The sequence below is a fragment of the Sander lucioperca genome, chromosome 1, assembly GCF_008315115.2.
Source record: "Sander lucioperca isolate FBNREF2018 chromosome 1, SLUC_FBN_1.2, whole genome shotgun sequence".
In the NCBI taxonomy this organism is placed as follows: domain Eukaryota; kingdom Metazoa; phylum Chordata; class Actinopteri; order Perciformes; family Percidae; genus Sander; species Sander lucioperca.
In genome coordinates this window covers 13613982-13628972 of record NC_050173.1, presented here as the reverse complement: position 1 = coordinate 13628972, position 14991 = coordinate 13613982, and the positions used below count along the sequence as shown (strand labels likewise).

The window sequence follows — 14991 nt, the reverse complement described above, 5'->3', positions numbered from 1 at the left end:
TGGTTTTAACTGAAAACAAAATGGGTAATACATTTCTAAATGTAATAACAACACTAGAATATTATAGATAGTAAATGTTTTTATTTACAATACGCATTGAATCCAAACAATCATCTCTGAGTGTACAAACATGTCATGTTTGGCCAAAAACTGGAATAAAGTGAAAAGTGTTGATCTTCACGTTTGAACATCAGTGACTCTGAACTCTGGTGAAGTTAATGCAGCGGCCCTGGAGACAACAGAAGACAAGACACTACAGTCAGATATCAATATCAACCACAAATAGAGTTTATTACATACTGTAAAATGGCAGAGTCTGTAAACACAATATGATATCAAACAACACCAGATGTAATGCATCTTATGTGTTTATTTATCTGGGCAGTGGTGCTAAAATGGGAAATATCCCATTTGAGTTAATGATAAGAGCGCTTCCATCAAAAAATACAAAATATGAGGACACATCATCAAAATCAGACAAGTAAATATTGTAAGAAGACAACCATCCTAAAACATTGTCTGGAACCTATTCCTGCTGTCAAGCGTTGACATTTAGACCGTTATTTATAAGTTGATGCAGTAAGCTGTTAATTGTCTGTTGCGTAGATAATTACAGGGGGGATGTTGGGCTGTATTATTTTCTGTTATTAATTAATTAAATCACTGTGGAGTCAAGAGACTGGGTCTATTCTCTAATCAAAGTAACTGGTGATACTTTATGGCAAAAGCGTAATTATTTCTTGGTGACTGCAGACAGTCTGGCAGGAAGAAATGATGTGAAAGTATTCTAAATTGGCAGCAGTGTTGTCTTCCATCTGAAAGAAAGTTGAATTGATTTGGAGGGTAATACTGCAGATATTTCGTCACCTTGTCCTGAGGTGTTGGCCTCATGATTGCCACTCTGTCGTACTGTCTCCTCAGTAATGCCCGCAATGCATCAAAACGCCCCTGAAAGTCAAATCATGTTACTTCAGTCAAACGCAAGATAAAAATGCAGATAAAGAATGATATACGGCATGCGCATCATAACGTTTTATTGTGCGTGTACGTGTGTGTGAGATTGTGAGGCAGAGAGAGAGAGTTTGCTGCTGCTCATGCCTGTGTGTGTGAAGGAGCAGCAGTGATAGAGTCAGAATCAGATATATATTAAGCCTTAAAGCAGTACATATCTACCAGTATGCAGGGTTATTGTCTCACCTTGATGGGAGTGTACCATTTGTATTGTGACGGGGGGTTGTAGACCGGAGGAGGCCGTGGTGGAGGCCGATGCATGATGGGCTCCTCTGCTCCCTCCGGCATAGTGACCACAGCATTTTTGGCTTTCTCGAGACGTGACCCTTCCTCTGTGGACCCCATCTGCCCCCAACGCACCTACACACAGACCATGGGTACAAAAGACCGACATGAGAGACCTGTCTGTTAGTGGCAGCACAGCAGCCAAATAGTTAAGAAGAGACACTGAACACACAGCAACTCCACAAAAAACCAATGTGTGTGTTCGTCAACACTTTGCCAAAATTTATATGATTATTGTTTCTGTATTTTTTTTCACCTCCATGCGTTTGATTCCTCCAGGACCTCTGCCTCCATAGTATGAAGCATCCACTGTGGGCCACCTGTGTTTGGGCAAAAGATCTTCTTCTGGCTCCTTGAAAACAATAAAAGTAAATTGAAATAACTTTAGTATACAATACAATTAGTTTCAGGGGGGGGTTAACTAGCTCTGTGTATCGTGCACCGTTTAAAGATTATTTTTTAGGTCTTTATTTATACAGGACAGATGAAGACATGGACGGGGAGAGAGAGGGGGAATGAAATGCAGCTAAGGGCCGCAGGTCGGAATTGAACCCGGGCCCGCTGCGTCGAGGAGTAAACCTCCTCTATATATATACATATGTGCACATGCTCTACCAACTGAGCTAACCCAGCCACATCGTGCACCTTTTAAATGATAACACAAAATTTCAAACTGTTACTATCCAAAATTTAAATGATCTACATTTTAGGTCTATTTAATCTTACCTAAACTTAATGTGATTATTTAACATTTTCAAATGAGTCAATGCGGAACAGAAACCAACCCTGGCTGAAGGCTGAAGTCATTGCCTTGCATCAAGTGATGCAGTACCACTAACAGTCAGTAGATGCTGCCTCCACAAAGCACCATAGATATCTATTTAGCTTCTTCTATATCTTGAAATTATTATCACTTAAAATTATCATCATGGTCTAAATCAGGGATCTTCAACAGAGGGCCCGGGACCCCTAGGGGGTCCTCAGAGTCAAACCAGGGCGGCCTCCAAATCATTGTTAATTTTTGAAGTTTTTTTCAAAAGTTAAAAAGTCTTAACATGAATCTAACATATTATTAGCAAATATAATAAATCCCTACTGCTAATTGACCTGTAGGTAAGGTAGTCACTAAGGCCATCCACAGAGTAGATATAGATATGCATGGTAGATAGATTCATCCTAAGGATTTACTGTGCCACATGTATGTTTAACATTAAAACATGATTTATAAAATTATGCCAACGATATTAGGCTATTTTAATGGCTTAGTATTCTATGCAAAAAAGGTATGTATAGAGCCCTACATGTTATTGTAGGCTCAGTTTAATATGCAACTTAATTTGATACAATTTATGTAACAGGGGGTCCCTGCTCAGCCTCAGTTTTAGTGAAGGGGTCCTTGGCTTAAAAAACGTTGAAGACCCCTGGTCTAAATAGCTGATTTCACTACTTATTTTAAGTGTCTTAGAGGCTTCTTGTTCTATTAAAAAGAGAGGTGTGTTTAGATGTGTGTTTGCTTGATTGACAGGTGCTGCAGCCTATCAGACACAGCTGTGGTTTGTTAGATAGTTAGGTTATTTTCTGTGTCATTTATGTACAAGTGCCCAGCCCGCATGGACTTATAAAGACACTGATGATGTAAGAGAAATATGTTTTTCAACAGTCTGTGGTCTACTCACAATGACAGGAGGTGGAGGAGGTGGACGAGAGGGTGGTGGGTCTCTGATCACCTGTAAAACAATATGAAAAAGTAAAAACCTACCATTGTCTATGGAGAAATTAAATAGGAGTGTTACTATAGGAAACCTGGCCAAATTGCAACACTAAAACTTGTGGGGTATAGTTCCGTAAATAACAATAGCACTGAATTATGGTTCGTGCTTCTAAGAGGCCTGAATTGGAAATGCATGGACTGTAAACTCACCACAGTGCAGCACAGAGGCCAGAACCACCAGAACAAAGCCAGAGCCAGTAACAGCAACAGAGCCAACAGCAACCAGAGCACCCAGGTCCCATCTGACTACAATAAACACACACTAATCAGCTCCACCCATTACATCATGCACCCTGGACATGTGTTTATGTATCTTGTGTTATCATTACACTGTCACTAATACCACTGAGATCTGAGCCATGTGTTTACCATTACTCACATTTTAAAGATGCATGCTTTCCTCTTCAATTATGATAGGAAGATGGGTAAAATGTTGACTGTGTAAACTGCAGAATTGCCTGTATTGATACTGTAGTGATACTATCGTAACCTATACTCACACAAGTTGTAGCATAGATGGTGATGGGACTGGAGATGTAGGATTGTCCATTATTCAGGCTGACCAGCACATCAATTGATCTGCAATTATTAGGCAGAATTGAAGAAAACAACACCAGGAGATGAAATGCTTTTCTTCCAGACCTATTAAAATGTACATGTGATGTCCACTAAGCCGTCAGTGTGGTGGGAAATTGAGAGGAGAATGGTCAGAGGGTGCATGTGCTTGTTTATGGTGGTGAAATATGAAGTTTTATTGATGTATTGTTAATTAAGGGGTTTATAGCTACAACGTTTGAGAAGCACTGCCATAGAGCTGTAGCTGTTTCTTGGTAACCGTGTTAGTTTCCCTGTTGGCCTTCCAACACTATTAGTGCCAAGAACATTAACTCACTGAAAAAGGAAGTCATTGCCATTCATATGCTTATCATTTTTTGACCAGATTTCCTAATTTGCCATTATAGTTTGCTGTTTAATACTGTTTGGTTCCAGTGGTTTTGAGGGTTGGACTTGAGCGGAGATTGTTTTAGCTTTGTCCCTGACAAATAATCAAACTATGCATGAGTGTTTCAGTAAGGAGAGAGTGTTACAGAGTGGGTGAGACCTCATGGGAAGTGAGAGGCGACTGGGGACAGATAGAGGAGGGGGGAGAGAGAGAGAGAGCGCTGTTTGAAGTGGGTGAGGTTAAATCAGCTTTGGCTCGCTCTCTAAATGCCACAGAGATATTCTGGTCGGACTGGCTTCAGTTCATCCAACACTGAGCTGCTGATAGTTCTACTGTAAACATTGTTCTCTTTTCTCTCTCCATCACACACACAACAGATTTATAGTTTCTAATTTGAACCCGCTGTATTTGCACAGGCCTAGTGTTCAGATTAGTCAAAGGAAGAAATGTTGATGGCTCTAAATGGATAAATTGACGCACGTTGATCTACAAATATAGTTTTATTGTTGTTTTTTCAATTTCCATCAGCTTTATGAAACAGCGATGTGCCGTTGTGCCGGCGAATTATGCACTTTCTTTATAAGCCTGGGTCGATCCGGCATTGTCAGACAAATGCCAGGGTAGTGATGTTATAAAATTATGTCATGCTGATTTTTTCTTTCACAAAAATGAATGTCTTTTCCTATTTAAGGTAAACACAGGCTCAGTATTGCCTTGACGGGGAGAGAAAAGGCTGATGGGGTACGGAGATGCTCATGACTCTGATTTTAATCACAAGGGTTTTACTGTGCAGAGAAAGTAGAGAAACACCAGGACAGAAGGGACAAAAAAAGTGATATGAAAGCTTTAGTCACCTTTTTCAGTGTTCAAACACAAGAGTGGTTTCTCAGCTGTAGATTACGAAATTCCTGAGGCTACTGTTTATTTTGATGTGGTGGGACTGATGAAGCTAATACTTTCACATCGTCCTTATCACACACAGGCACGTGTGCCTGCGCATGTGTGTGTGTGTGTGTGTGTGTGTGTGTGTGTGTGTGTGTGTGTGTGTGTGTGTGTGTGTGTGTTTTGACTTACTGTCCGACCTCGTGCAGAACAGGAGCTGGACACAGCAGATAGCCGTCTCTGACGACTTTTGGCTTCTGGTCTGAGAAGAAATAGAAACGGACAAACTGTGAGAAGTCTTACTGCCTATAAAGAAAGGATGTTCTTGTAAAAATATTTAAAAAAATGAAAAAATATACAAAAGTTACGAATCATTAAGTTGTAAATTGAAATTAAAACATCACTTTGGCTTGCAAAAAAAATTTGCATACTGCACAAATGACACAATGCACTGACAATGCACAACCCAAATAGTCTACATATTGCACAAATGACACATTTCCACATAACCTATGCAGTACACAATGACATATTAAACAATCCAACAGCCCATGTATTGCACCACTAACATATTGCATAACCCCAATAACCTACTTATTGCACAACATAGTGCACAACCCAGCCAGCCTACATGTTAATGTTGAATAAAAATTAAAAGCAAAAGGATGATAGCAATGGAAAGAATAAAAGACAATCCAGAAGAACAGATAAAAACAAGCTGGTTAGAAGAAGAAAAGGAAGATAAGATACAGTCATGTGTTTTCCCTTCATGTACTCTCAGTGACATTAAGAGGACACAGATCTGTTAATAGACTAATGAGACAGAGAACATGTCCTCCCTCCCTCTGCTCAGTCTCATAATGTGTCCTCTGTTCTCCGGCTGAACTCAATAAAAAGCAGCCACTGTTTGTTTCTGGACGTCAGGATTTCCACTGCAGCACAGACATCTGCACATCGTATCACATTTCACCTCCTAGATGATGCTATCTCAAAGTGTATTGCAGTACACGAGCACATGTTTTGGCTTCAATGGTGAGTAAACGTGTACAATTGCTTCATACCATAAAGGCTCAAATAAGTGCATCCTTTGCATTAGCATGCAAAAGCCAATTGTAAATGCGCTGACCTCTGAGGCACAACTGTGGAAGAATGTTTTGAGTGTGTGGCATTTACTGACCGTATGTCTTTTGATTGACAGTGAGGGAGCAGAGAATGTTGTCTGTCCTCCTGGATCCGCTGAAGCCACTGCCCCTCAGCACCACACTGAAAGACTCTGAGACACACCAGACACACATTACACTACTGTGACCTATGGTGCTTACATTGCAGCAAACAGAAACAGCAATTACCGTATTAAACAGCAAATGATTGAGCAAAAAAAACCTAAAGACTAACTGAACTTAAAAATACAAATGTGAACCTCATAGTGATGCTAAAAGGAAGTCAAGGGAGCCTATTAGGCTTCATCCTCTGGGGACCATGAGTATCTACAAAGTTGTATGGCAATCCAACAAATCTTTTGAGATATTTCAGTTTGGACTAGACTGAAAATGGTTTTAGAGTGATACATGTTTTGCTGATTCCATGTAGCAACTGGCTTGTCATGCAACATGATACACATATCCTTGAGTGTTGTAATTCAGTAAAACAACAGAGTGATTTAAGAAGTATGTGTCAGTCAGTGTGTCTCCTCAAACAACCAAACAAAAAGAACACAGAGCACATGAAAACATCGTAAAAAATCCAAAGAAATAAGAACCATTAGAACAATCTTCAGTCCAGAACAACCGACGGACCAACATTTTCATCACTAAAGACGCGCTGTTAGTGCATTTGACATAATTACACCATATGTTTAGTGCATTATTATATTCAAACATTACAAACTCTTTACCACTAACTTATATTACACCCGGTCTTTTGAGTAGCCGTTTGACAGGGCAAGCACTGACATGTGACAAGAGGGGGGCGTGTTCGTGTGACGGCTGATAACCCAGATTCACAGGTGTGTGGGGGAGATGATGGTGGAGCTTCATTGGGGAGATCACTTCCGCAGTGGAAAACAGCCTCTTGCCGACGGGCTGCAAACCAGACGCTACTACATGGAGAAACACACTGAGAGAAAGAGAGTTTTCTTGCCTTTCTTGTTTTCCCACATCACAAACTTTTGTAAATACACCATTTAAAACCTGTACTACGACAGCAAGGAAGAGCGGGGCTGGCCCGGGAAAGACCATGTAGACCATGCAGATCCTGGGTGAGTCAGTAACACAGCACTAGTCTTGCATTTTTCCAGGCCTTCTTCCACAGCGCTGCGGAGGAGGGTCTGGCTAGTCCATACAACATTCCGGGATGGGAGAAAAACGTGCTCTGGTTTATTGGCATTTAAAAAAACAAAAAAACAATCACAATTGTCTTGGGCGGTGCTGAGCGCCGGACACAATTGTCTAGAAGTAAGAAAGACAAACACTCATCCAGGCAAGTTAAGGCCCTGACACACCAAGCCGACCGTCGGCTGTCGGTTCAAGTTGGGCCGACGGCGACCGACCGGCGCACTAGATTGGGCGGTGTGTCCCGCACCGTCGCCAAGCGTGGGCCTTCGTGAATCGAACGGTGGCTGTAAGACAATTCATCTGATTGGCTGTTCAGCTTGAAAAAGAGAGTGAGGAAAACAAACATACGACTGTGAAAGGCACACAAAAGGCTCCTTCATTTTTCATCTGATCTGTTTAATCCAATACACACAAAGATAGAGCTGTCAAAACTGGTCAAAAATGACGTTAGAATGTTCCTTCTAAAAAACAGGTTTGAAGAGTGGAATAACTATTTTTCACATGATGTCCATAAGATGGCAAACGTACAACAAGATATACATAACTACTTGTGTAGGTATATTTATTCTACCAATAACATGTCTTTTAAAAGATCTCTACATACCTACACATTACAAAATAAACTAACGTTTCATTCTCACGTTGAACGCAACACGTGAGAAGATTATGTTACCGTGAGAGATTATATTACCGGCTAGGCTAACCTTTAGCAGCTGTGTGCCTTTGTGTAACGAGCCCAGGTCAGCTTTAGCGCGTTTGTAACACTTACCATTCACACAAACACTCGACGGCTCTATTGTGAATACTTCTTCGCACGTCTGCTTCAGGATCTGTGTGGAGATACAGATGACGGTTGTAAGTCTGATGCCACACTCACGCTGTGTGCCGCTGAACGTTTCTGTGTATTGTTATATATATGTGATGACGTGAGCTCACCGAGTTGACGATGTCTTTGAGGGCATGAAACCCGGACAGCACTGGGAAGACTTGTTCTGTGCCGTCTGCTATTTCAGCAAGCTGAGACAAAAATGAAAAGTTGACCTACCTTCAAATTCATTTTATGTTATATATCAACAGTTTACATTTCAGTGTTCATTTCTTGCTGTCTCTCTGGGAGGTCGTCTGCTCGTTTCGGTTCAGTGCTTTAGCAGCGTTTAGGGAGGAAAAGGCTGTTTCTAGGAGATGAAAGCTCTGGACAGCTGGCTGAAGCTTTCAACTCCTGCTTTAATGACTGCAGAACAGGAAGCTTTCCCGTCATTATTTAATTAGAGAATGATGTAATTACTTCCCTACTCAGACTACAAAATATACACTGGGTCAGTAACCGGGCAGAGAAACCCTTGCACCCGCTGACTACTGAAGACTTTCCCAGTCATGAGTTATGTCATTTCGAAGACATTCAGATATGCGTATGAATACTTATTATACAGATCAATACTGTCACTATAGGGCGGGGGTTGCACAACAATGGATGCCACTTTAAATGAAATATTGTAGTATCATCTTTCTCAACTAATGTAATTACAGTTTTTTTTCCTTGCACTGTAGATTTGATTAAGGATAACTTATGACCTGATGCTGACTGTAGTAAAGATAATGGCTACAAACACTGAGAACCTACCCTGGAAATCCAGAGTTCTCGCGAGAGCACAATTTGAATTTGCTCAGCGAGTCACTCTGGCATTGAGTAATGATGCTCATTAACTATGCCCTGGTAGCCGAGCTGCACCAATCCGGTGTATCTGATATAGGCGGGCCAGAGGCGAGCTAAACAGATGACGACAGTTTAATCTACCAGTTAGCTCCGCTGGTAGCTAAGCGTATGGGGCTCTGGATACGTCACCCCGTGTTTTGTTGTGATTGGTCGTAGTGTTATCCAATTGCGTGCAGTGAGATTTTCAAAATGCATGCTTGGTGCCGCCCCACGAGTTTGGCCATTTTCAATACTCAGTGCCAAAAACCGTAATCTTTCGGATTTGGGTCTGGATTTCCAGGCTACTGAGAACCAATGGTTCTTAAACATTTTGTTGTTTTATAGGATACATTTTTTTCTTACAGTCAACAAAGCAGACAGTTGGGCTGATTCTTATTCAGCATGAAAAACACCTTTGAGGAGACATGAATATTTAATGCTTATTTCTTTGTCCTGAACACAATGCTCCCTTTCAGTAACTTGATACCTGCACAGGAATAAATCAAAGTCGCTCCGAAGATATGATAACTCAAAACATGCTGCCTCAAATAAATGATTCCATGGTTTGACATAAACCAAATGCAGCATAAACCACACACTATAAATCCCTGCCAGCTGCTTGCTGTTCTGTCCTTAGGAGGTTCCAGTTGAACTTAAACTGACTAAGCAACAAGTTCAAGGTGTGTTAATAACTCTGGGCCAAAAACAGCAGTCTATTGAAAATCTGACCACAACCTAACCTAACACACGCTAACACACACACAGAAAGACAAATACAAGCTCAGGGTTTAAACAAGTATCAATAACAGAGAGAAGTGTTCTTTCTCCCAGTGCTGCACGCCAATCAGAGGCCAGCGAGTTAACGTCCTCTACCTGTTTGTGGTCAAAGTCCATGACCCCGACACAGTACACTCTGGCTCCAAACCCTCTGGCTTTGTCAGCCTGGGAAGCAAAACACAAAGAAAGTCCTAAATCAAGTTCTGCTTCTACTGACATACAGTAAACCTATGTTTATGAAATAAATCATTGATAAAAGATCACATGAGTGGTTTATCTTGTTACACATCGTTTATGTCTGTGTGTGTGTGTGTGTGTGTGTGTGTGTGTGTAAATTAAAACTTGACATTTTCCAAAACATACCATATGGTTTTAGAGTGATGCATGTTTTGCTGATTCCATGTAGCAACTGACTCATTTCATGCAACATGATACACATATGCTTGTGTGTTGTAATTCAGTAAAATAACAGAGTGATTCGAGAAGTAATATATATCAGTCAGTGTGTCTCCTCAAACAACCTTGATTTTGATTGAAACCCAAGATAAAAAACAACAACAAAAAGAAGACAGAGCACATGAAAACATCGTAAAAATAAAAAAAAATAAGAACCATTAGAATAATCTTCAGCAACGTGTGTGTGTGTGTGTGTGTGTGTGTGTGTGTGTGTGTGTGTGTGTGTGTGTGTGTGTGTGTGTGTGTGTGTGTGTGTTTGATACCTCCTGTAGAGTCAGTTCAAAGGGGAAAACCTCCAGCTTGCCATCGGTCAGAACGATAATGATGCTGGATGACGGTGCAGTTTGTGTCTTCATCTGCTCTGACACCTGAAGAGTGAAAGACTCTTCAGTCTAAATAGCGATACTCACACATATACTGTGCACATGTGCTGCTCCTAAAATGATAATGACACTTTCACTGTTGCATGTTTTGGATTGCTGAAACATTTTCTGTTGCCAGACCCGATTGGAGCTGCTTGAAATATATCCGATAACATATCTAATTTACTTTAAAATACCAGTATTCAGTATGACACAATGGACCAAAATATACAAGGCACATAGCCCGTAGTTTGTTGGTTGTGTAAGTGTTTTAAAGTAGATTTTACATACTCTATTCTAAAAATCAAAGCACGTTTAGTTTGTTGCTTGTGTTAAATTTCCCCTTTAAGTGGCAGTTCATGTTAAAAAAAAACAATAAAGTGACCATCGGTGTTAGAAATAATGTTCCTGGCAGGCAATCACAATGTTAGATGAGCGTACCCAGGGGTGTATGACTGGGGGGGGAAAGTGGACTGAGTATACAGGGCCCTCATGTGAGGAGGGCCCACAAAGATACTATGTAGAATGAATAGCCGTGGATGCGGGGAGAGGCTCATAGAGAATGCCTATGTACAGAGTCCAGAATTCTCTGCTACCCCACTGACCGTACCTACCGCTTTCATGCCTTCGTGCATGTAAGTTTCACCGGCAGGTTTGAGTTGGCTCAGCTTCTCCAAACCCTCATCGATCTTAGACCTGCGCAGCCAGACCACAAAACATTGGACAACACGGCTTAAATAGAGACTGATAAGAGCTTAGTTTCTGTGTGATCTTGTTATCAGTGGCATGCTGTTTTTCAGTGGTGAGGAGGAAGATGGGTTAGGCAGTGAAGCAGAAAAGGAGAGAGAGAGAGATGAAGGAAGTTTTAAAACATGAAGCTGGTACCTGTCTCCCGTTAGTGGCAGTATTACAACTGCTCTGGTTGAAAAGACTATGTAGGAAACCCTCATCCTGGGACTGAAACACACAAACAGGAAGCTTGTGAATTTTATCTGCAGCACAAAAGCACATCAAATCCCAAATTACGTTTTGTATCCTTTAAGGTGAAACATTATAAGTGGGTTTGGTCCTCATGCCAACAAAAATGATTCCTGTGACTGCTATTAAATATTCATTTGCTTATTAATTGGACAGAAAATATATTCCCGGTAGGGTGTAAACATCAATGGAAATAGGACTTGATGAAATACAATAATAATGAGATGACGATATACTGTATATACTGAAACAAAACATGACATAAATTACGTTACTTTTTGGCAAGGTGTTCCAATATGGTGACGTGAGCAAAACAAGACCCTTCTTGAAGTTTATCTTTATATATGTTTATAGGTACATTTGCTACTATTATCTATATTTTGTTGTACTGGTACTTACTGGGTGCAATGACAATCAAGATAAATCTAATCTAATAATATTATACGACATGAAAAACCCTAGCACGCCATAATAATACATGACACAACATAGCATATGATTTATATAAACAACACTAACTTTTTAATGTGATATAATGAAGTGTATTGTTATGTAATGCCACAAAACCGATACATTTAAAATTACTTTCTTTTCATAACATGACAAAGCTGATTATAACATGTTACATAACATCATAACATGTCATGACATAAATTAATAAACCTTGAAATTAACATTGCAATTCATCAAGCAGCATTTCATTCCATTAAAATGTCCTTTACTGTGTGTTACTGAATCAGGATCACTAGACAACACGAGACAATCTCAGTGCCTTGCTCACCCACTGATCTCCACATAGTAGGAAATGGAACCCCTAAATGTGTCACTGTTACTTCCTTGCTCTACCCTTCGGGCTGTGAAGGGGAACTGGACTGTCTGTTGTGGTCAGCGCCAACTTCAACATCTGGCCAGATGTTTTGCTCTCATATTTAGCAACCTCTTATTAAACCTAAATATATCTCACACACACACACACACACACACACACACACACACACACACACACACACACACACACACACACCCTCTGCAATACTCCCCAGAGAGGTTTTGGAGCAGTTGGTGGCCTTGTATGATGTCTGCTGCCCAAAATAGATATGGCCTACTTTCTACTCACTACTACTGTTTGTACTATAATTTAAAAACCTATAACAACACCTCAGTGTTTAAAAAAAAAAAATCTTTTTTTCATTAGTTTAAATATGACTGTAGTTAAAATGGAATATGCCGGGTTGTCTGGAAAGCATTTTTCACTTGGTTTTGAACTGTGCTATAAAATGTTTTGTAATAGGCTATTCCATATTTTATGGAGACTATTTAGTATAAATTCCTAAAATCTGAGAAAGGACTGAGAGGAGAAGAGAGTGATACAACACTTACCTGACAAACCTGTTGGTGAGCTGCTCCACAAATCCATAGATCTCATGCCAGTGTCCAAACACACTGCCCGACCTGCAAAAACAGCCAGCGCCAGAGAAAGTATCAAATATATCCAACACAAGACTCAACACCAACCCTGAAGACAACACAGGTGTACTAGTCCATCAGTCAAATAAACCAAACTCCATTTGTACAGCTTATATTTCCTGTATAAACTGCATTAATTAAGTTTTGATGCTGCAGAATGGGTCTTGGTCAATTTATTCTGTTGCATAGAATAAACAGAGAACAGATCATTTATGATGTTGTTGTAAACTCATGACTTAGTTTTATTTATACTTAACAGCAACCTAATACACCACGGAGAGGGACTCTGTAGGAGCTTTACACGAGTATAGACATCTAACTGCTGTTCAGAATAGAAAATATTTTAAAAAAAAACAACAATACTGTGTCTAACTTGGAGTGATGCAGCAGAGAAAGTTGGAAAACTAAACACAGCCATACATGGAGAGGACTGAGTCAAGACTCAAGTCTCTGCACTTGGGTATTACATTAATATTTTGGTCTGTCCCCGGTGGCTCCATTATTCATTAAAGCAAACGCATGCATGCAGAGAAATACGCTCTGTATTGACTCACCTGTCTAAAACAAAATAAATATCAAACGCTCCATCACAGGAAGTGTCGTCGCCATCACGCAGTGATGAATTAACACAGACACTTAGAAAGAGTAGGATTTGACAACATATCCATATCAGAGCCATAATCCATGCGTTTCATATCAGCAGTGTGGTTAGCTGCTATCTTCCATCATCTTCACAGCATCAGCCCGGCGGTTCACATGTTGAATCACTGCTGAGTGGAAGTAGCCTACATGTGGGTTCCCTGACAGAATGGGTTGGAAATAAACGGGGCAGGGCACACAGCTGCAGCACACCCCTCTCAAACCAGCAGTAATGCAAACACAACAGAGCTTCCCTCATGATTCTTCAAATTAAACTGTAGACACCAACGTATCAAAACTACTACTCCACAACTATGATAGTGCTAATAAATATATTTAAAAAACATTATTTTTCCATGTTGTTATTTGCCTTGATACAATTCTCATTTGTTTGTATGTAGGCTATAGCTTTGGTGTCCTTATATTATATGCTATTTAATTAATACATGTATTTAGTGGTTTATTTAACAAGGACGCTGCACATTCATATAGTCTACAGTCCTGTAAATGAACCAGAATTAGCCAAATGTCAACTATGGTCCCTGGAAATACCTTAGGCAACGTAACCCTAAAACACATATTTAAACAGCTATTAAAATATTTTAAACGCACGCAGAGGGATAACAAAATATAAAGATAATGTTAGTAAAGATATCATACAGAAAATCATAATGCTACAATGGCAGGTACTAATTAAATTAAATCAAATTGCATATATAGGCTATAATTTGCTATACATAGGCTATTTATTTATTGTATTACCAGGAACAGTGTAGTCTACATACATACATACATACATACAGTATAAGTTATCACATATCTAAAAAAAAAACTGAAACTGTATAAGCAACATTAAGTAAATATGAATTTTGTAAACAAAAATGTAATTTCATGAAATGCATGTTATGTTGCAAAATAAGACAAAATAAGAAAGAGTGGGAACAAATCTTCATTACATTTTATTTAATCTTGCCTTTATTCATATGTTATATATGCTAGATAGATATCTCACTCCATTATGCTTTTATTTTGAAGGCAAAATCGTTTAGGTTCCTGTGTTAAAGATGCCATCTCGGACTTAACTTGTAGTTGCCAGTGCAGCTGGCATAAATAGAGAAAAATATAAAGAATGACAAACTGATGGTCCAGATGACTTAATATAACTACAGAAAGTAGAGACTACATATTCCTGTATTTTAAAACAGAAGTGAAGGGAGCCATTTTCCTCCTATAAAACAAAAAATCCCTTCTTGTTAGTGTGTAAAAAGTGTTTTATTAGTTTGCCCAGTTTCAAGATTTAGTAAAGATTTGCTCTTCAGTCAATGAACAGTTCAGCAGTGGTTTATTGCAAGACATTTCTCACTGACTCATAAATCATCCCTAGTAATTTCTAC

The 14991-nt window shown here is 39.7% G+C and overlaps 1 protein-coding gene and 1 long non-coding RNA gene across 4 annotated transcripts; both read right to left on the bottom strand.

Moving 5' to 3' along the window:
• Nucleotides 1-61: 61 nt before the first annotated feature.
• antxr2b (ANTXR cell adhesion molecule 2b) lies at nucleotides 62-13806 on the bottom strand. Of its 3 annotated transcripts, XM_031298182.2 has the most exons (18): nucleotides 13513-13806; nucleotides 12872-12943; nucleotides 11399-11470; nucleotides 11128-11209; nucleotides 10415-10519; nucleotides 9792-9860; nucleotides 8162-8242; nucleotides 7995-8055; nucleotides 6070-6165; nucleotides 5085-5154; nucleotides 3568-3646; nucleotides 3218-3313; nucleotides 2973-3023; nucleotides 1553-1648; nucleotides 1311-1371; nucleotides 1198-1247; nucleotides 868-948; nucleotides 62-229 (listed from the first exon to the last, which is right to left on the bottom strand). In XM_031298182.2, exons 1-18 carry the CDS (start codon nucleotides 13635-13637, stop codon nucleotides 191-193), a joined length of 1386 nt encoding a protein of 461 aa, XP_031154042.1. In that variant the 5' UTR covers nucleotides 13638-13806; the 3' UTR covers nucleotides 62-190. The 3 variants fall into 3 exon arrangements, with proteins under 3 accessions (XP_031154042.1, XP_031154041.1, XP_031154043.1); XM_031298181.2 differs by having other exon boundaries at nucleotides 1198-1371; nucleotides 13513-13804; XM_031298183.2 differs by lacking the exon at nucleotides 13513-13806 and having other exon boundaries at nucleotides 1198-1371; nucleotides 11399-11505.
• LOC116048890 lies at nucleotides 8325-9785 on the bottom strand. Its single transcript, XR_004104765.2, has 2 exons — nucleotides 9232-9785; nucleotides 8325-8842 (listed from the first exon to the last, which is right to left on the bottom strand). It is a non-coding gene; the product is annotated as an uncharacterized LOC116048890 (long non-coding RNA).
• Nucleotides 13807-14991: the final 1185 nt, after the last annotated feature.

Excerpts from the sequence above, each read along its gene's own strand:
- antxr2b (XM_031298181.2), bottom strand. The coding sequence starts at position 13,637 with ATGGCTCTGATATGGATATGTTGTCAAATCCTACTCTTTCTAAGTGTC. Across the intron at positions 10,520-11,127 it reads TGCACGAAGGCATGAAAGCG|GTGTCAGAGCAGATGAAGAC; the intron begins GTAGGTACGGTC and ends TTCACTCTTCAG. Across the intron at positions 8,243-9,791 it reads TGGACTTTGACCACAAACAG|CTTGCTGAAATAGCAGACGG; the intron begins GTAGAGGACGTT and ends TTTTTGTCTCAG.